General features: G+C 47.3%; 1 protein-coding gene across 2 annotated transcripts in view; it reads left to right on the forward strand.

The window, feature by feature from the left end:
* LOC116968297 (androgen-dependent TFPI-regulating protein-like) overlaps positions 1-22,809 on the forward strand; it is a 96,474-nt gene that overhangs the window by 43,979 nt on the left and 29,686 nt on the right. Inside the window, exons 1-2 of one of the 2 annotated variants that reach the window (XM_033015027.1) lie at positions 12,648-12,723; positions 13,079-13,248. In XM_033015027.1, the coding sequence (XP_032870918.1) occupies positions 13,093-13,248 (156 nt within the window). In that variant the 5' untranslated portion in view covers positions 12,648-12,723; positions 13,079-13,092. Of the gene's footprint in view, positions 1-12,647; positions 12,724-13,078; positions 13,249-22,809 lie in introns of those variants that run through there. The other variant, XM_033015019.1, reaches the window with a different exon arrangement.

A 22,809-nucleotide genomic window follows, 5' to 3' on the forward strand; every position in this document is an offset into this window, starting at 1 on the left:
TGGCGGCGGTCTGTGGGAGAGGACGGACAAAGCGTGGCAGGTGAGAGGTGGGCGCAGGTAGGGGGGCTTTTTGATTTGTTAGATGGTTGGAACAAAAGCTGGAGATTAGGAGGGGGGGGGGGGGGCAGCAGAATAATCAAGGACCAGTCACACCCCGGTCACTCCCTCTTCTCCCCTCTTCATCAGCCAAAAGGTACAGAAGTGTGAACATGAATACCTCTGGATTAAGGTACAGTTTCTTCCCAGCTGTTAGGAGGGAAGTGAACCATCCTATCACCAACTAGAGAGCGGTCCTGACCGACCTCATTGGAGATCCTCAGACTATCTTTGATTCGACTTTACTGGAAATTATCTTGCACTAAACATTATTCCCTGTAACCTGTATCTGTACACTATAAACGGCCTGATTTGAATCATGTATCGTCTTTCTACTGACAGGATAGCACACAACAAAAGCTATTCACTGTACATCTCCCAGATGTACTGGAGGACCATATAACCATATAACCATATAACAATTACAGCATGGAAACAGGCCATCTCGGCCCTACAAGTCCGTGCCGAACAATTTTTTTCCCTTAGTCCCACCTGCCTGCACTCATACCATAACCCTCCATTCCCTTCTCATCCATATGCCTATCCAATTTATTCTTAAATGATACCAACGAACCTGCCGCCACCACTTCCACTGGAAGCTCATTCCACACCGCTACCACTCTCTGAGTAAAGAAGTTCCCCCTCATGTTACCCCTAAACTTCTGTCCCTTAATTCTGAAGTCATGTCCTCTTGTTTGAATCTTCCCTATTCTCAAAGGGAAAAGCTTGATCACATCAACTCTGTCTATCTCTCTCATCATTTTAAAGACCTCTATCAAGTCCCCCCTTAACCTTCTGCGCTCCAGAGAATAAAGACCTAACTTATTCAACCTATCTCTGTAACTTAGTTGTTGAAACCCAGGCAACATTCTAGTAAATCTCCTCTGTACTCTCTCTATTTTGTTGACATCCTTCCTATAATTGGGCGACCAAAATTGTACACCATACTCCAGATTTGGTCTCACCAATACCTTGTACAATTTTAACATTACATCCCAGCTTCTATACTCAATGCTCTGATTTATAAAGGCTAGCATACCAAAAGCTTTCTTTACCACCCTATCTATATGAGATTCCACCTTCAAGGAACTATGCACGGTTATTCCCAGATCCCTCTGTTCAACTGTATTCTTCAATTCCCTACCATTTATCATGTACGTCCTATTTTGATTTGTCCTGCCAAGGTGTAACACCTCACATTTATCAGCATTAAACTCCATCTGCCATCTTTCAGCCCATTTTTCCAAATGGCCTAAATCACTCTGTAGACTTTGGAAATCCTCTTCATTATCCACAACACCCCCTATCTTGGTATCATCTGCATACTTACTAATCCAATTTACCACCCCTTCATTGTTAATTCAGAAACAATGGTTCTGAACTTAAAGAAAGGTAACTTTGAGGGTATGAGATGTGAATTGGCCAAGATTGACTGGCAATTAATTCTAAAAGGGTTGACGGTGGATATGCAATGGAAGACATTTAAAGACTGCATGGATGAACTACAAAAATTGTTCATCCCAGTTTGGCAAAAGAATAAATCGGGGAAGGTAGTGCATCCGTGGATAACAAGGGAAATCAGGGATAGTATCAAAGCGAAGGATGATGCGTACAAATTAGCCAGAAAAAGCAGCATACCGGAGGACTGGGAGAAATTCAGAGACCAGCAGAGGAGGACAAAGGGCTTAATTAGGAAAGGAAAAATAGATTATGAAAGAAAACTGGCAGGGAACATAAAAACTGACTGCAAATGTTTTTATAGATATGTGAAAAGAAAGAGATTAGTTAAAACAAATGTAGGTCCCTTGCAGTCAGAAACAGGTGAGTTGATCATGGGGAACAAGGATATGGCGGACCAATTGAATAACTACTTTGGTTCCGTCTTCACTAAGGAAGACATAAATAATCTGCCGGAAATAGCAGGGGATCGCGGGTCAAAGGAGTTGGAGGAATTGAGTGAAATCCAGGTTAGCCGGGAAGAGGTGTTGGGTAAATTAAATGGATTAAAGGCCGATAAATCCCCAGGGCCAGATAGGCTGCATCCCAGAGTACTTAAGGAAGTAGCTCCAGAAATAGTGGATGCATTAGTAATAATCTTTCAAAACTCTTTAGATTCTGGAGTAGTTCCTGAGGATTGGCGGGTAGCAAATGTAACCCCATTTTTTAAGAAGGGAGGGAGAGAGAAAACGGGGAATTACAGACCAGTTAGTCTAACATCGGTAGTGGGGAAACTGCTAGAGTCAGTTATTAAAGATGGGATAGCAGCACATTTGGAAAGTGGTGAAATCATTGGACAAAGTCAGCATGGATTTACAAAAGGTAAATCATGTCTGACGAATCTTATAGAATTTTTCGAGGATGTAACTAGTAGCGTGGATAGGGGAGAACCAGTGGATGTGGTGTATCTGGACTTCCAGAAGGCTTTCGACAAGGTCCCACATAAGAGATTAGTTTACAAACTTAAAGCACACGGCATTGGGGGTTCAGTATTGATGTGGATAGAGAACTGGCTGGCAAACAGGAAGCAAAGAGTAGGAGTAAACGGGTCCTTTTCACAATGGCAGGCAGTGACTAGTGGGGTACCGCAAGGCTCAGTGCTGGGACCCCAGCTATTTACAATATATATTAATGATCTGGATGAGGGAATTGAAGGCAATATCTCCAAGTTTGCGGATGACACTAAGCTGGGGGGCAGTGTTAGCTGTGAGGAGGATGCTAGGAGACTGCAAGGTGACTTGGATAGGCTGGGTGAGTGGGCAAATGTTTGGCAGATGCAGTATAATGTGGATAAATGTGAGGTTCTCCATTTTGGTGGCAAAAACAGGAAAGCAGACTATTATCTAAATGGTGGCCGACTAGGAAAAGGGGAGATGCAGCGAGACCTGGGTGTCATGGTACACCAGTCATTGAAAGTAGGCATGCAGGTGCAGCAGGCAGTGAAGAAAGCGAATGGTATGTTAGCTTTCATAGCAAAAGGATTTGAGTATAGGAGCAGGGAGGTTCTACTGCAGTTGTACAGGGTCTTGGTGAGACCACACCTGGAGTATTGCGTACAGTTTTGGTCTCCAAATCTGAGGAAGGACATTATTGCCATAGAGGGAGTGCAGAGAAGGTTCACCAGACTGATTCCTGGGATGTCAGGACTGTCTTATGAAGAAAGACTGGATAGACTTGGTTTATACTCTCTAGAATTTAGGAGATTGAGAGGGGATCTTATAGAAACTTACAAAATTCTTAAGGGGTTGGACAGGCTAGATGCAGGAAGATTGCTCCCGATGTTGGGGAAGTCCAGGACAAGGGGTCACAGCTTAAGGATAAGGGGGAAATCCTTTAAAACCGAGATGAGAAGAACTTTTTTCACACAGAGAGTGGTGAATCTCTGGAACTCCCTGCCACAGAGGGTAGTCGAGGCCAGTTCATTGGCTATATTTAAGAGGGAGTTAGATGTGGCCCTTGTGGCTAAGGGGATCAGAGGGTATGGAGAGAAGGCAGGTACGGGATACTGAGTTGGATGATCAGCCATGATCATATTGAATGGCGGTGCAGGCTCGAAGGGCCGAATGGCCTACTCCTGCACCTAATTTCTATGTTTCTATGTTTCATCCAGATCATTGATGTACATGACAAACAACAAAGGACCCAACACAGATCCCTGAGGCACCCCACTAGTCACCTGCCTCCAACCCGACAAACAGCCATCCACCATTACCCTCTGGCTTCTCCCATTCAGCCACTGCTGAATCCATGTTGCTTTTCCTGCATTTATACCCAACAGTTTAACCTCCTTAACCAACCTTCCATGAGGAACCTTGTCAAAGGCCTTACTAAAGTCCATATAGACAGCATCCACTGCTTTACCCTCGTCAATTTCCCTAGTAACCTCTTCAAAAAATTCAAGAAGATTAGTCAAACATGACCTTCCAAGCACAAATCCATGTTGACTGTTCCTAATCGGACCCTGTTTATCCAGATGCTTATATATATTATCTCTAAATATCTTTTCCATTAATTTGCCCACCACGTAAGTCAAACTAACAGGTCTATAATTGCTAGGTTTACTCTTAGAACCCTTTTTAAACAATGGAACAACATGCGCAGTACGCCAATCTTCGGGGACTATTCCCGTTTCTAATGACATTTGAAATATTGCTGTCATTTCAGGACAGAGGATCTAAGGGGGTATAGGAACTGAAAGAAATTTTCATTAGGCGAGAAATAGTATTGGGTGGGCTAATGGGACGGAAGGATGATAAACCCCCTGGGCCTGATGTTCTGCATCCCATGGTCCTCAGGGGGGTGGCTCTAGAAATAGTGGACGCATTGCTGATAATTTTCCAATGTTCAATAGATTCAGGATCAGTTCCTGTGGATTGGAGGATAGCTAATGTTATCCCACATTTCAAGAAAGGAGCGAGAGTGAAAACGGGGAATTTTACTTCGGAGTCACGTGAGTGACTACGTGAAGAAGGGCTGTCAGTCCGCACGCGCGTCATTACGTCTGAAGCATGCACCAATGACTGACTGGCAGGAGCACCTAATGGAGAGGTGGTTCCAGAATGACCTGCTCTGTAGGAGGGAGCAGTATCAACATGGGTCTCCGCAGCAGCCCGCGCCAGCGGCTTCATTCATGGGGCTGCAAAGTGTCTTCCGCGCTGGAGGGGGGAGTACACCGGGTCAGTATTTTCCTGACTCCGAGTTTGGAGCCACAGTGGGTGAGCATTCCCAGGGGCACGGGTCTGAAGTGCCACTATTGCCATCCATATTTACCATATCCTCACCATTAGGAGCACCCCTGGATGAAGACCTGGCCAACAATATTAATTACTAGACTAAGTGGGACCCGTTGGGTCCCAGATTCACACGGGAGGGCTGGTCCCCCAACGTAATATTTCATCTCTCCACCAATTCCAATATTGGTGGCCAGTGGGGGGGCTTTCTGGAGTGCTGGTATGGGTTCTTGTGGTGGCAGCTCAGTCCCTCAAGCCTGATCTGCTGGCAGCTCACTCACGGCTGATGGGCTGTCAGTTGACTCATGACTATTCCTTGAAATTCCATTTCAAGCAGGGTGCAAGGCCACCAAATTCAAATCCATGTTCCTACCATTTCAAGCAGGGTGCAAGGCCACCAAATTCAAGTGCAGTTTCTAACCACTTCAAGCAGGGTGCAAGTCCACCTAATTAAAGTGCAGTTTCATACCACTTCAAGCTGGATCCAAGCCCACCAAATTCAAGTGCAGTTTCATACCATTTTCAGCAGGGTGCAAGGCCACTAAATTCAGTGCAGTTTCATACCACTTCAAGCAGGATGCAAGGCCGCCAAATTCAAGTGCAGTTTCATTCCACTTCAAGCAGGGTCCAAGGCCACCAAATTCAAATGCAGCTTCATACCATTTCATGCAGGGTGAAACCACCATAAAACCACACAAAACACCAAACTCACAGTTCTGTAGACATTCAGTGTTCAGTTGATTCACAGCTCAGACAGAGTCATGACCTCTCCCTCCCCCATCATGCAGAGACTGAGCCACACCCACATTTCCGGGTTTTATAACCCCTCCCCCTCCCAGCCGGAAAAGGTGTGGCTTTCGGGGCGTGATTGACAGGAGAGAGATTCTCAACATTTTTTAAACACTAATAACACTTTTATTTTTCATTGATGGGAAGAATTCTCTGCACCTGCTCAGCGGAGGGGGGACTGAGTAAGATGGCCAAAAATCACAGCCGTAAGTGGTAGCGTTTTATCTAAAATCAATATAGAGTGCAAACAGGAAGTAAGTGCATTTGCAGTAGTGCCTTTTAACTCCAAGCCAAAGCACCCAAGCCGCCATTTGCAGTAAGTAGTGCCTTTCACCTTCAAGCCAAAGCACCCAAGCCACCATTTGCAGTAAGAAGTGCCTTTCAGCTTCAAGCCAAAGCACCCAAGCCACCATTTGCTGTAAGTAGTGCTTTTCAATTTCAAGCAAAGCACCCAAGCCACCATTTGCAGTAAGTAGTGCCTTTCAACCTCAAGCCAAAGCACCCAAGCCACCATTTGCAGTAAGCAGTGCCTTTCAACTTCAAGCCAAAGCACCCAAGCCACCATTTGCAGTAAGTAGTGCCTTTCAACTTCAAGCCAAAGCACCCAAGCCACCATTTGCAGTAAGTAGTGCCTTTCAACTTCAAGCCAAAGCTCCCAAGCCACCATTTGCAGTTAGTGCCTTTCAACTTCAAGCCAAAACACCCAAGCCACCATTTGCAGTGAGTAGTGCCTTTCAACTTCATGCCACCATTTGCAGTAAGTAGTGCCTTTCAACTTCAAGCCAAATCACCCAAGCCACCATTTGCTGTAAGAAGTGCCTTTCAACTTCAAGCCAAATCACCCGCCACCATTTGCAGTTAGTGCCTTTCAACTTCAAGCCAAAGCACCCAAGCCACCATTTGCAGTAAGTAGTGCCTTTCAACTTCAAGCCAAAGCACCCAAGCCACCATTTGCAGGAAGTAGTGCCTTTCAACTTCAAGCCAAAGCACCCAAACAACCATTTGCAGGCAGTGCCTTTTTACTTCAAACAAACCATATTCTCATTTTCAAACCACATTAAGGGTACTCACAGTTGTGTAGACATTTGTTCGGTGTTATTCAGAGCTCAGAGAGACGTGACCCTTGGCTTCATCCATCTTGCAGAAATTGAGTGAGGCACACCACTTCCTGGTTTTATAGTCCTCCCCCTCCCTCCAGCAGGGGCAGCAGAGAGAATGGTGAATTTTTTAAAAACATTAATATCTCTCTGACTTGTCATCGCTGGGAAAAATCCTCCGCACCCGTATGGCGAAGGGGGGCTCTGAGCGAGGTGGCCAAAAATGACGGCCGTAGGTGGCGGCGTTCTGTAGGAAATCGCAGCACAGTGGGCCAAAAGCGGTCAAGATCAGAGATTTAGTAATATAGATTTGGCATCTCACCAGCTCAAAGACCTGACTATGGAGGAGACCACCAACAGGTACCCCTCTCCTGCAAACTGTGCCTCCCTCAATGTGCCGGCCACGAACCACTCCATCTGGGGTCACATTGGAGCGGGTGTCAGAGCCCAGGAAGTATAGCTCCAGAAAGTCCTGAAATTACTGGCCTCTGGTATCACGGCCTTTGCTAGGTCTGTAGATGGGGAACTACTGACCGACACTCAACAGGACGCAGTGGCATTACTGTGTAATGCTTACTTCAAAATAAATTGCCTGCGCAAGAACGCAATCCGGCCAGCACTAAACCCCATGTTTTCTGTGCTGTGCAAGGCCAGCAACGTCCAGCCGGCCAATTATCTATTTGGGGAAGATCTGCCAAGGCAGGTCCGGGAGCTGGACGATGAGGTGAAGACCATCCGCCTCATGAGTAGAGCCCAAACCACACCCAGGGGCTCATCATACCGGGCTCACCCCTACGCACCCTACATCACCAGGGGATACCTGCCTAGGGGCCCCGGAACTGGTGGAAGACACGAACTGGAGGCATCAAGGTCATTTTTAGGGGTGGGCCCCAGCCGGCCCATGGCAAGGATGCGCAGAGGGCACCCGCCACCAGCTCTACTTCCCAAGCCTCGCGAGCGAAAACCAGCACCATCCGCCAGTAACTACTGAGGTAGGTCTACCTAGTTCCTTGTGGAACACCTTACACATGCCTCACGCTGGGGGGAGATTGCAACATTTCTTGAATGAATAGTGTTGGGTCACAGGGGATCCATTTATACTGCACAGTTTATGAGGGTTCAAAATTGAGTTCATTATTGACTCATTACCACCCACACGACATTCACCAAACCGCACATATGTTTTCTCACACCAAAAAAGTTTGGATATACAAGCTGAAATCCAAACTCTATCCAATAAAGAGGTAATTGAGAGGTCGCATCTGGAACCTCACCAATTTGTATCCAATATATTCGCCAAGCGGAAAAAGGATGGAGGATGTCGTATCACCCTGGACTTAACGGAACTCAACACTTTTGTGCAGTATAAACATTTCAAAATGGATAACCTTGGCACTGCCATCCAACTGGTTTCTAAAAGTGGTTATATGGCATGCATCGACCTTAAAGATGCATACTACTTCGTATCTATTTACAGGGAGCACAGGAGATATTTGAAATTTAACTGGATGGGTAAATAATGGCAGTTCAAAGCATTGCCTAATGGCCTGACTTCAGCTCCCAGACTATTTACCAAACTACTGAAACCTATTCTGGGGCTACTACGAGCTCAGAATCACATAGTCATGGCATATTTGGATGACATTCTAATCTTTGGGGTCCCAAAGGAATCGGCAGAATCATCCGTCTCAGCCGCCAAACTCATGTTTGAAAGATTGGGTTTTCTCATCCATCCAGTTGTCCAAATTGACACCTACCAGGGTTATTGATTACCTGGGGTTTACAATTAACTCAATTTTGCTGGTTACTCCATCGGTCGTCTTACAAACCGATGCAAGCGGCCTAGGATGGGGAGCAACTGATACCATCTCCAGCTGCAGTGGTAGGTGAAATGAGCAGGAGTCCTTAATTCTTCAGCAACATGCTATTAACTAAGAGTTGTTGGGGGCACTCTATGGGCTCAAGGCTTATTGTAGCACTATGCAACATGTGCATGTTCAACTTCAGATTGACAACACAACCGTGGTGGTGTATGTCAATCACATGGGTGGTGTTAAGTCTGTATCTTGTGATAGATTGGCAAATCTTATTTGGCACTGGTGTATTGCGAGGGACATTTGGGTCTCAGCTATCTACCTACCAGGTAGATACAACACGGTGTCGGACACCAGATCGTGGATATTCAAGGACAACACAGAATGGATGTTGAATCGTGCAGTATTTACCAACATAATCACCCGGTATGGCATTCCAGATATTGATTTGTTCGCATCCAGATTAAATCACCAGTTACCCAAATATGTGTCCTGGGAGCCAGACCCAGGGGCAGTGGCAGTAGATGCATTTTCTCTACATTGGGGAGGAATTTTTCTGTATGCATTTCCCCCATTTTGCCTCATCGGCCGATGCTTGGCAAAAATCAAGCAAGACAACGCCACAGGCATTTTGGTAGTGCCTGACTGGCCTACACAGTCTTGGTTTCCACAAATCCTGCGAATGATTTCACAGCCTTTCATGGCTGTCTTCAAGAGCAGGGAACTACTCGTTCACCCAGTAACGGGGAGCAACCATCCACTTCATGACCGAATCAATTTATTGGTTTGCAGATTCTGAGGAGACCATACCTGGGGCTCGGACTGTCTAAACGAACCGTGGATGTGATAACAACGGCCTGGAGGGACAGTACTCAAAGACAGTGCATCTCTCACATCAAGAAGTGGGAGATGTTCTGTTCTGTCTCAAACATGTCGTATGACAGAGCACGCATCACGGATGTCCTGGAGTTCCTATCTGCCCTGTTTCATGACCAAAAATTAAACTACAGTGCCATCAATAGTGCCAGAAGCGCACTATCTTCCTATTTAATGTTGGGGTCAGGGCACCGGTCGGTAGGGACGCACCCTTTAATAACTAGGTTCATGAAGGGCATTTTTAATTCCATACCACCCAGGCCCCGGATCACGGACATTTGGGACGTGAGCTTGGTGCTTACACTGCTTCGCCAGTGGGCACCAGCTCCCTCCCTACCCTTATCTAAGCTCACCCTTAAGGTGGTCATGCTGATGGCGCTGGTAACTGCACAACGAATCCAGACGTTGCACAAGCTGCGTCTCGACAACATGACCACCAATGTAAATGTAATAACCTTTTTCATAGATGATTTGATCAAACAGAACAGGCCAGGGGTGCCAGGGCTCAAGCTAGAGTTCCTGGCATACCTCGAGGATCCACGGTTGTGTGTCGTATCACATATACACCATTACATAAGAGTCAATAAAGGCCTCAGAGGCTCTGAGCTATCGGTCCTAATCAGTTATAAAAAGCCTTACCACAAGGTATCAACACAAACCATTCCAGATGGTTAAAGGAGGTACTGGCGAGTGCAGAAGTGAATATTTACACTTTTAAATCTCACTCCACCAGGGCTGCATCTACGTCGGCAGCGAGAGCAATGGACGTTCCCCTCAATAACATCCTAGCGGCTGCAGGATGGGCCAATGAACGGATGATCCACCGGTTTTACAACAAACCTATTGCCGGACCGGGGGTGTTTGCACGTACCATTTTAGATTCTGTTTTGTCGTTTCCCCCCAGGATGGGAGGGGTTACTATTATTTTTCTTTTCATATCAAAGCATCAGTATTATTACCTAACTACGTTATGTCTGAATGCTTTACTTTTTTCACTCATCCATGGTCAATCCATTCAGTGAGTGACGCCTGGACTCGTATCCGGCGTGAAATCACAGAGCTTTAAAATCTTCACGTAGCCACTCAAGTGACTCCGAAGTAAAATAGTAAGATTAAACGAGAACGTACCAGTTTGAAGTTTGATCTTGATTTTATGAGGAGTTACGATGAGCGATTACGTGCCCACCGCTCCCTCCCTCATATTATCAAGGTCATCTGGTAGTTCCAGTTCTTCAAAATCTTACTATCCTCAGGTCAACTTCTCTTATCTGTGATTTCACACCGCTGCTTTGAAGATTGACGCGCATGCGGACTGACGGCCTTCTTCACGTAATCGTTGATTATGTGAAGTGCGTAAGCAGCGCCCCCACCAACTGACCGGCAGGAATTCCCTGCCACAGAGGGCAGTGGAGGCCAAATCACTGGATTGATTTAAGAGAGAGTTAGATAGATCTCTAGGATCTAGTAGAATCAAGGGATATGGGGAGAAGGCAGGCACGGGTTATTGATTGGGGACGATCAGCCATGATCACAATGAATAGCGGTGCTGGCTCGAAGGGCCGAATGGCCTCCTCCTGCACCTATTTTCTATGTGACAACAGGGTCATGACAAGAGGCGGCATGGTGGTGCAGCGGTAGAATTGCTGCCTGACATCGCCAGAGATCCGGGATCGATCCTGACCCGGGGTAATGACGATATGGAGTCCGTACGTTCTCCCCATGACAGCGTTGGTTTTCCCCGGGTGCTCTGGTTTCCTCCCACACTAACGACATACAGCTTTGTAGGTAAAGATTGTAAATTGTCCCTAGTGTGTCGGGGATCGCTGGTCAGCACGGACTCAGTGGACCAGTTTCCGCGCTTTAACTCTAAACTTCTTCTTCTTATCGAGTCTTCTTATCTCATGTAGATAGGGTGGTAAAGAAAGCTTTTGGTGTGCTAGCCTTTATAAATCAGAGCATTGAGTATAGAAGTTGGGATGTAATGTTAAAATTGTACAAGGCATTGGTGAGACCAATTCTGGAGTATGGTGTACAATTTTGGTCGCCCAATTATAGGAAGGATGTCAACAAAATAGAGAGAGTACAGAGGAGATTTACTAGAATGTTGCCTGGGTTTCAGCAACTAAGTTACAGAGATAGGTTGAATAAGTTAGATCTTTACTTTTTGGAGCGCAGAAGGTTAAGGGGGGACTTGATAGAGGTCTTTAAAATGATGAGAGGGATAGACAGAGTTGACGTGGATAAGCTTTTCCCATTGAGAGTAGGGAAGATTCAAACAAGAGGACATGACTTCAGAATTAAGGGACAGAAGTTTAGGGGTAACATGAGGGGGAACTTCTTTACTCAGTAGCTGTGTGGAATGAGCTTCTAGTGGAAGTGGTGGAGGCAGGTTCGATTTTATCATTTAAAAATAAATTGGATAGGTATATGGATGGGAAAGGAATGGAGGGTTATGGTCTGAGTGCAGGTAGATGGGACTAGGTGAAAATAAGTGTTCGGCACGGGCTAGAAGGGCCGAGATGGCCTGTTTCCGTGCTGTAATTGTTATATGGTTATATGGAGTCCACATCAAGATTAGAAATTGTTCAGCCAGAGTGGAACACACTTCTCGGCATCTGCAGACAATGGTGTTGGTCTTGAGCTTCTTGTGCGTGGTGGCGGAAAGATTGGTGGATGCAGGGTCGCGACGTGAACGCTCTTTCCTTGACCCCATCTCTAAACTAAACTAAACTAAACTAAATAAGATCTACAGAACTAAACAACATAATTATGAATAAGGGGTAAGCCATTTAGAACGGAGACGAGGAGACTTTGTCTCACAGAGAGTTGTGAGTCTGTGGAATTCTCTGCCTCAGAGGGCGGTGGAGGCCGGTTCTCTGGATACTTTCAAGAGAGAGCTAAATAGGGCTCTTAAAAATAGCGAAGTCAGGTGATATGGGGAGAAGGCAGGAACGGGGTACTGATTGTGGATGATCAGCCATGATCACATTGAATGGCGGTGCTGGCTCGAGGGGCTGAATGGCCTACTCCTGCACCTGTTGTCTATTGTCTATTGTCTATTGTCTAATCCCATACTCTGCAGGCAGACATGTCACAACCTTTCAGTGATAACGCAATATACAAGTTGAAGTCAGAACAGTGAGCCATTGGTGCAGTGGGAATTTTTAAACGGACAAAATATATTTCACATTACCTTGTGTGTTAAATATCAAGTGTTAAGTAATTGTTATTCCACTTCCACAGTAAAATGACCGTTCGAAAAAGGTTGACTTTTGTGTGTTTGGAAACATGATGTAAATGGCACTGGGTGATAATTAGCAAACAGTGAGTGCTCTGTACTTTGCATCCCATTTCAAGAAACAATGAACCCTTTGAATGTTACATCTACATTGCACAAGTACCAACGTTAAATGCCATTGACTGGTCTATTAACAATTGGCAATCATGTTCACTTTTTGTGGGTTGCCAAAGAGTTAACTACTCTGATTTTAGTTAACAACCACCCAGAGAAACAGGTAAAGCAAAAGCATTGGCAAAAAGATAATGATTTGATTGAAAACTAGTGTAAACTATGTGATTGATTTCAATTGTCGTGCTTGTTTCACCCCATCCTGCATGGGTAGTGGTATCATCCAATGGGATTATATGATTAGAGTAAAGCTTCCAACTCTGACCTCAGTTTCAGGTGCAAGCATGGCTTCAACACTTCTGTCTGCAGTGTTTCATATCACCTCTTTTGGATGGTATCTGCTTCTTGTACATGTGCTTCTCAACACTCACGCTGACCACGCACCCACCGGAGTGTTCTTATACGCTGGTCAGTGGAAGTACCTCACCTTCCTCAACTTGGTAAGTCATTCTTTGCTCTCAATCACCCTGTTCAGTGAATGATCATGGAATGTGCATTTGTGGGGGGCGGCACGGTGGCGCAGCTGTAGAGTTGCTGCCCTATGCCCCTGTCCCACTTAGGAAACCTGAACGGAAACCTCTGGAGACTTTGCGCCCCACCCAAGGTTTCCGTGGGGTTCCCGGAGGTTTTTGTCAGTCACCCTATCTGCTTCCACTACCTGCAACCTCCGGCAACCACCTGCAACCTCCGGGAACCGCACAGAAACCTGGGTGGGACGCAAAGTCTCCAGAGGTTTCCGTTCAGGTTTCCTAAGTGGGACAGGGGCATTACTCTGATCGCTCGACTCTCTGGGTTTGGTCCTGACTACGGGTGTTGTCTGTACAGTTTCCTTGTGACCGCGTGGGTTTCCTCCGGTGCTCCAGTGTCCTCTCACATTCCAAAAACTGACCCTAACCCTAATCCAAATACGTACAAACTTGTAGGTTAACTGGCTTTGGCAAAATTGAAATTTGTTCCCAGTGGGTGGGGTAGTGTCAGTGTACTTTTCACTGTTTTTCACTCGGTACACTTGACAATAAACTAAACTGTAGGAGGTGATCGCTGGTCGGCACAGACTCGGTGGGCCGAAAGGCCTGTATCCACACTGTATCCTTAAAGTCTAATTTCTAAACAATAAGCGAGGAAAGAGAATGAGGTACATAGAATTACAGATGCTGGCTTACAAAAAAATACACAAAGTACTGGAGTAACTCAGCGGGTCAGGCAGCATCTCTGGAGAACATGGATAGGTGACATTTCGGATCGGGAACCTTCTACAATAGACTATAGATGCAGGAGTAGGCCATTCGGCCCTTCGAGCCAGCACCACCATTCACTGTGATCTTGGCTGATCATCCACAATCTGCTATCTTTAAGAGCCCTATCTAGCTCTCTCTTGAAAGTATCCAGAGATCCAGCCTCCACCGCCATTTGAGGCAGAGAATTCCAGACTCACAACTCTCTGTGTGAAAAAGTGTTTCCTCGTCTCCGTTCTAAATGGCTTATTCTTAAACTGTGGCCCCCGGTTCTGGACTCCCCCAACATCGGGAACATGTTTCCTGCCTCTAGCGTGTCCAAACCCTTAATTATCTTATATGTTTCAATAAGATTCCCTCTCATCCTTCTAAATTCCAGAGTATACAAGCCCAGCCTTTCCATTCTCTCAGCATATGACAGTCCCGCCATCCCGGGAATTAAGCTTGTAAACCTACGCTGCACTCCCTCAATAGCAAGAATGTCCTTCCTCAAATTAGGGGACCTAATCTTCAGACTGATTGTGACTGAGATTCTTGATTAGTATGGATGTCGGAGGTTATTGGGAGAAGGCAAGAGAATGGGGTTGAGGGGGAATGATAGATCAGCTGTGATTGAGTGGTGGAGTAGACATGATGGGCTGGATGGCCCAATTCTGCTCCGAGAACAGAGATTTAATTTTTTTTCAGAAAATATCCCAAATAAAGTAACCCCCATATTTGAAAAGTTCAACTTCCAAAATCCAAAGACATTGTTTGACAGTGATCACCAATAACTACTCAATTAGGAATGCCTTTACACCTAACTGCACTGGCCCTAACATTGTTATGACATCATTAGCTTGTGTTATGACATCATAGCATGGCAGTGATTGGAATGCCAAGCCTGTCAATGAAGAATGTTGCAAAGGATGAACTGTTCCATTACAGGAACGATGTGGCGGCTTTGGAGAGGGTGCAGAGGTTCAAGTTCAAGAGTTCAAGAGAGTTTATTTGTCATGTGTCCCTGATAGGACAATGAAATTCTTGCTTTGCTTTAGCCCACCAGAACATAGTAGGCACGAATACAGAACAGATCAGTGTGTCCATATACCATTGTATAAATATATACACACATGAATAAATAAAGTGCAAATAAACAGGATTATTGGCTATTAATGTTCAGAGTTTTGTCCGAGCCGAGTTTAATAGCCTGATGGCTGTGGGGAAGTAGCTATTCCTGAACCTGATCGTTGCAGTCTTCAGCCTCCTGTACCTCCTACCTGAAGGTAGTGGGGAGATGAGTGTATGGCCCGGATGGTGTGGGTCCTTGATGATGCTGCCAGCCTTTTTGAGGCAGCGACTGTGATAGATCCCCTCGATGGTAGGGAGGTCAGAGCCGATGATGGACTGGGCAGTATTTATTACTTTTTGTAGACTTTTACGCTCCAGGGCGCTCAAGTTGCCGAACCAAGCCACGATGCAACCGGTCAGCATGCTCTCTCCTGTACACCTGTAGAAGTTAGAGAGAGTCCTCCTCAACATACCGACTCTCCTTAGTCTTCTCAGGAAGTAGAGGCGCTGATGTGCTCTACTTCACCAGAATCATGCTTGTATTAGAGGGCATTAGAGGCACGCAACTAAAAAGCTTTTGTCCCGTGCTAACCAGTCAGCGAAAGACAACACATGATTACACTAGAGCCATTTACAGCGTACAGATGCATGCTAAGGGAATAACGTTTAGTGCAAGATAAAGGCAGTAACGTCTGATCAAAGATAGTCCGAGGATCATCAATGAGGTACATGGTAGCTCAGGACTGCTCTCTGGTTGTGGTAAGGTGGTTCAGTTCCCTGATAACAGCTGGGAGAAGGTGTGAAGGTGGCACAAAGGCTTCCACAGTCACCTGTAGCTTGAATTTCTTTACACAATTCACTCCAGTACTGGTTTGCATAATGCCTGGCTGCTCTGTGCGTGGATACTTTTGCAAGCTTTAAGCCTTTAGTTGTGTGGTTGCGTTCAGTCACATGCAGCACGGTGGTGCAGCGGGTAGAGCTGCTGCCTTACAGAGCCAGAGACCCGGGTTCCATCCTGATCTCGGGTGCTGTCTGTACGGAGTTTGTACGTTCTCCCCGTGACCTGCGTGGGTTTTCCCTGGGTGCTCTGGTTTCCTCCCACACTCCGAAGACGTGCAGGTTTGTAGGTTACTTGGCTTTTGTAAAAATATAAAATGTCCCAATTGTATAGGATAGTGCCAGTGTACTGGGATGTACTGGTTGGCGTGGACTCGGTAGGCTGAAGGGCCTGTTTCCGCGCTGTATCTCTAGGGTCCAAAGGAACTCAGCGGGTCAGCCAGCATCTCTGGATAGGAGACGCTTCGGGTTGGGATCCTTCTTCAGTCACTGATCGCTGGTCGGCAAGGTCTTGGTTTACAGTCTACAGTTTAGGTTATTGTCACGTGTACCCAGGTACAGTGAAAATCCTTTGTTGCGTGCTATCCAGTCAGCACAAAGGCAATACAGAACCACAATCGAGCCATTTATAGTGTATAGATACACCATAAGGGGATAACGTTCAGTGCAAGGAGGTCGAAGGGCCTGTTTCCGCACTGTATTTGTCTAAAAGTCGGAACTGTAGTCTAAAAGTCGGAACTGCACGCAATACTCCAAACATTTGTCTGAATCAGTGATAACATTACTTCTTCAGCATCTTCTCCACTTAGTGCCAGAGAAAGTTGATCCCATTCTGATGGCACAACTCTCGTCCTGTGTAATCTTCTGCTGCCAAAACAAATAGTTCATCAATAAGCATTTCAAAGCTGTGTACTCATTATGACCTGCTGTGTGCAAATGCTACTGCCTCGCCTAAGTTGTGACTGCACTCCTGCGCTGTTTTGATGTGTAAACTGGGGACTAGTTGCATTTTAATTATTGGTGTAATGAATGATTGTTTATTTATAAAGCAATCCCAAATCAACAAAATGGGGGCTTGCCCAAGGGAGATTTTGCGTTCAAAACTGGGGGATACCCCGCGGAGGTGAATTCCATCATCTCTGGGCGATGGGCAAGGCTGCCAGGCAAATCTGTGATGAGAATATACTGTATGAATGTCTGGAATAACTTAAATGTTTCGGTTAAGGTTTTGTTTGGACCAGTTCCATTTCTGAAAACAACGATAAAATAAAACATTGCTCTCTGTTCAGAAGTTCAGAAGTCCCAGGAGAAGAAGTAGGCTATTCGGCCCATCATGCCTACTCTGCCATTCAATCATGGCTGATCTATCTTTCCCTCTCAACCTCATTGTCCTGCCTTCTCCCCATAACCCCTGACATCCGTACTAATCAACAATCTATCAATCTCTGCCTTATCCTCCACAGCCTTCTGTGGCAATGAATTCCACAGATTCGCCACCCTCTGGCTAAAGAAATTCTTCCTCATCTCCTTTCTAAAAGAACGTCCTTTAATTCTGAGGCTGTGGCCTCTGGTCTTAGACTCTAACACTAGCGTAAGCACCCTCTCCACATCCAGGTACAGCAGGCAGTGAAGAAAGCGAATGGCATGTTGGCCTTTATAACAAGAGGAATCTAATATAGGAGCAAATAGGTCTTTCTGCAGTTGTACAGAGCCCTAGTGAGCCAACACCTGGAGTATTGTGTACAGTTTTGGTCCCCTAATTTGAGGAAGGAAATTCTTGCTATTGAGGGAGTGCAGCGTAGGTTTACAAGGTTAATTCCCGGGATGGCGGGACTGCCATACGCTGAGAGAATGGAGCAGCTGGGCTTGTACACTCTGGAGTTTAGAAGGATGAGAGGGCATCTCATTGAAACATATAAGATTGTTAAGGGTTTGGACACGCTAGAGGCAGGAAACATGTTCCCGATGTTGGGGGAGTCCAGAACCAGGGGCTACAGTTTAAGAATAAGGAGTAAGCTATTTAGAAACTTTTTCTCACAGAGAGTGGTGTCTGTGGAATTCTCTGCCTCAGAGGGCAGTGGAGGTGGGTTCTCCAGATGCTTTCAAGAGAGAGCTAGATAGGGCTCTTAAAAATAGCGGAGTCAGGGTATATGGGGAGAAGGCAGGAACGGGGTACTGATTCAAGTTCAAGTTCAAGTGAGTTTTTTGTCAAGTGTCCCTGTATAGGACAATGAAATTCTTGCTTTGCTTAAGCACACAGAAAATAGTAGGCATTTACTACTATTGATGATCACAGTGAATGGCGGTGCTGGCTCGAAGGGTCGAATGGCCTACTCCTGCACGTATTGTCTATTGTCACTCTATCCAGCCCTACTGTGAGTCATAGACATAACAGTCTTTACTTTTAGTATTTAGTTTATAGATACAGCACGGACACAGGTCCTTCATCCCACTGAGTCACCGACTAGCAATCACCCATACACTGGCACCATCCTACACACTGGCACCACCCTACACACTGGCACCATCCCATACACTGGCACCACCCTACACACTGGTACCACCCTACACACTGGCACCATCCCATACACTGGCACCATCCTACACACTGGCACCACCCTACACACTGGCACCACCCTACACACTGGCACCATCCTACACACTGGCACCACCCTACACACTGGCACCACCCTACACACTGGCACCATCCCATACACTGGCACCATCCTACACACTGGCACCACCCTACACACTGGCACCATCCCATACACTGGCACCATCCTACACACTGGCACCACCCTACGACAGATGGCACAATAGGCTAAGTGTTCGGCTGGCAACCGGAAGGTAGCTGGTTCGAATCCCGCTTGGAGTGCATACTGTCGTTGTGTCCTTGGGCAAGACACTTCACCCACCTTTGCCTGTGTGTGTCCTTGGGCAAGACACTTCACCCACCTTTGCCTGTCTGTATGGAAGTAATTGTGTGAAGCAATTTGGGGTCAATGCAAGTTGACTAAAAATGTGCTATATAAATAAAGACATTATTATTATTACACACTGGCACCATCCCATACACTGGCACCATCCTACACACTGGCACCATCCTACACACTGGCACCACCCTACACACTGGCACCATCCTACACACTGGCACCACCCTACACACTGGCACCACCCTACACACTGGCACCATCCCATACACTGGCACCACCCTACACACTGGTACCACCCTACACACTGGCACCATCCCATACACTGGCACCATCCTACACACTGGCACCACCCTACACACTGGCACCATCCCATACACTGGCACCATCCTACACACTGGCACCATCCTACACACTGGCACCACCCTACACACTGGCACCATCCTACACACTGGCACCACCCTACACACTGGCACCACCCTACACACTGGCACCATCCCATACACTGGCACCACCCTACACACTGGTACCACCCTACACACTGGCACCATCCCATACACTGGCACCATCCTACACACTGGCACCACCCTACACACTGGCACCATCCCATACACTGGCACCATCCCATACACTGGCACCACCCTACACACTGGCACCACCCTACACACTGGCACCACCCTACACACTGGCACCACCCTACACACTGGCACCACCCTACACACTGGTACCACCCTACACACTGGCACCATCCTACACACTGGCACCACCCTACACACTGGCACCATCCCATACACTGGCACCATCCCATACTGGCACCACCCTACACACTGGCACCATCCTACACACTGGCACCATCCCATACACTGGCACCATCCCATACACTGGCACCATCCTACACACTGGCACCACCCTACACACTGGCACCATCCTACACACTGGCACCACCCTACACACTGGCACCACCCTACACACTGGCACCATCCCATACACTGGCACCATCCCATACACTGGCACCATCCTACACACTGGCACCATCCCATACACTGGCACCATCCTACACACTGGCACCAACCTACACACTGGCACCACCCTACACACTGGCACCACCCTACACACTGGCACCACCCTACACACTGGCACCATCCTACACACTGGCACCATCCTACACACTGGCACCACCCTACACACTGGCACCATCCCATACACTGGCACCATCCTACACACTGGCACCATCCTACACACTGGCACCACCCTACACACTGGCACCATCCTACACACTGGCACCACCCTACACACTGGCACCACCCTACACACTGGCACCATCCTACACACTGGCACCATCCCATACACTGGCACCACCCTACACACTGGCACCATCCTACACACTGGCACCACCCTACACACTGGCACCATCCCATACACTGGCACCATCCTACACACTGGCACCATCCTACACACTGGCACCATCCCATACACTGGCACCACCCTACACACTGACACCACCCTACACACTGGCACCACCCTACACACTGGCACCACCCTACACACTGGCACCACCCTACACACTGGCACCATCCTACACACTGGCACCATCCTACACACTGGCACCATCCTACACACTGGCACCATCCTACACACTGGCACCACCCTACACACTGGCACCACCCTACACACTGGCACCACCCTACACACTGGCACCACCCTACACACTAGCACCACCCTACACACTGGCACCACCCTACACACTGGCACCACCCTACACACTGGCACCACCCTACACACTGGCACCACCCTACACACTGGCACCACCCTACACACTGGCACCACCCTACACACTGGCACCATCCTACACACTGGCACCACCCTACACACTGGCACCATCCTACACACTGGCACCACCCTACACACTGGCACCACCCTACACACTGGCACCACCCTACACACTGGCACCACCCTACACACTGGCATCATCCTACACACTGGCACCATCCTACACACTGGCACCACCCTACACACTGGCACCACCCTACACACTGGCACCACCCTACACACTGGCACCACCCTACACACTGGCACCACCCTACACACTGGCACCATCCCATACACTGGCACCATCCCACACACTGGCACCACCCTACACACTGGCACCATCCTACACACTGGCACCATCCCACACACTGGCACCATCCCACACACTGGCACCATCCTACACACTGGCACCACCCTACACACTGGCACCATCCTACACACTGGCACCACCCTACACACTGGCACCATCCCACACACTGGCACCATCCCACACACTGGCACCATCCTACACACTGGCACCACCCTACACACTGGCACCACCCTACACACTGGCACCACCCTACACACTGGCACCATCCCACACACTGGCACCATCCCACACACTGGCACCATCCTACATACTGGCACCACCCTACACACTGGCACCACCCTACACACTGGCACCACCCTATACACTGGCACCATCCCACACACTGGCACCATCCCACACACTGGCACCATCCTACATCATTTTACCAACGCCAATTAACCTACAAACCTGCACGTCTTTGGAGTGTGGGAAGAAACCAGAGCACCCGGAGAAAACCCACTTGGTCACGGGGAGAACATGCAAACTCCGCACCCATAATCATGATTGAACCTGGGTCTCTGGTAACAACGTTATCGTTGCGCCACTGTACCACCCTATGGTGTCATAGAGTCATACAGCTTGGAAACAGACCCGAGTATGAAGGGATACGTTTGGAAGGGTATGGACCAAACACAAGCAAGTGGGACTGGTGTAGCTGGGACATGTTGGCCAGTGTGGGCAAATTGGGCCAAAGGGCCTGTTTCCACACTGTATCACTCTATGACTCTATGACTCTAATTAGGCCATTCGGCCCATCAAGTCTACTCTGCCATTCAATCATGGCTGATCTATCTAACCCACCTAACCCCATTCTCCTGCCTTCTCCTCATAACCCCTGACACTGGGGTCAGTATAAAATATGGGTTTGTAGGTTAATTGGCTTCTGTAAAATTACCACTAATGTGTAGGGTGTAGGAAGGAACTGCAGATGCTGGTTTAAACAGAAGATAGACACAAAATGCTGGAGTAATTCAACACAACAGGCGCCATCTCTGGATAGAAGGAATGGGCGACGTTTCTGGGTCGAGACCCTTCTTCAGACTCACACCTCCTCCTACTTATCCTTTGACCATGATCCCACAGATGAGAACCAGGCCCTATTGTGTATGGAGTGAGTAACATAGAACTCAGGTGATCGATGGTCAGCATGGCGGGCCGAAGGGCCTGTTTCCATGCTGTATCTCTAAACTAAATAAACCTGATGCAACATGGAAGTCCCTTGACCATACACTCTTTTCTCCGGCATATCAATCTCCAATGGAATGTGCCGAGAAGAATTACGAAGCATTTTTCAGATGTTTGTCGTTTAACAGTTAAACCAAGAAACTGATTTCCCAATCTAGTGGCTAATTCAATCCTCGCAGCGATGTTCTATAAGTGGGAGAGTCTAGGACTAGAGGGCACAGCCTCAGAATAAAAGGATGTACCTTTAGAAAGGAGATGATGAGGAAAGTCTTTAGTCAGAAGGTGGTGAATCTGTGGAATTCATTGCCATAGCCGGCTGTGGAGGCCAGGACATTGGATATTTTTAAGGCAGAGATTGACAGGTTCTTGATTCCAACGGGTGTTGGGGGTTATGGGGAGAAGGCAGAATACGGTTGAGAGGGAGAGGTAGATCAACCATGATTGAATGGCGGAGAAGATTTGATAGGTCAAATGGTCTAATTCTGCTCCTATAATTTATGAAACCCCCATTATCACTCCTATTCAAGTGATTTCATTCGGAGTCCATTTTCCAAACCCAGGAGACCACTTCAGCTTTTGTAAATGCTTAGTTCTTGTAGTTAAAGT

Source organism: Amblyraja radiata, chromosome 2, assembly GCF_010909765.2.
Source record: "Amblyraja radiata isolate CabotCenter1 chromosome 2, sAmbRad1.1.pri, whole genome shotgun sequence".
Classification (NCBI taxonomy): domain Eukaryota; kingdom Metazoa; phylum Chordata; class Chondrichthyes; order Rajiformes; family Rajidae; genus Amblyraja; species Amblyraja radiata.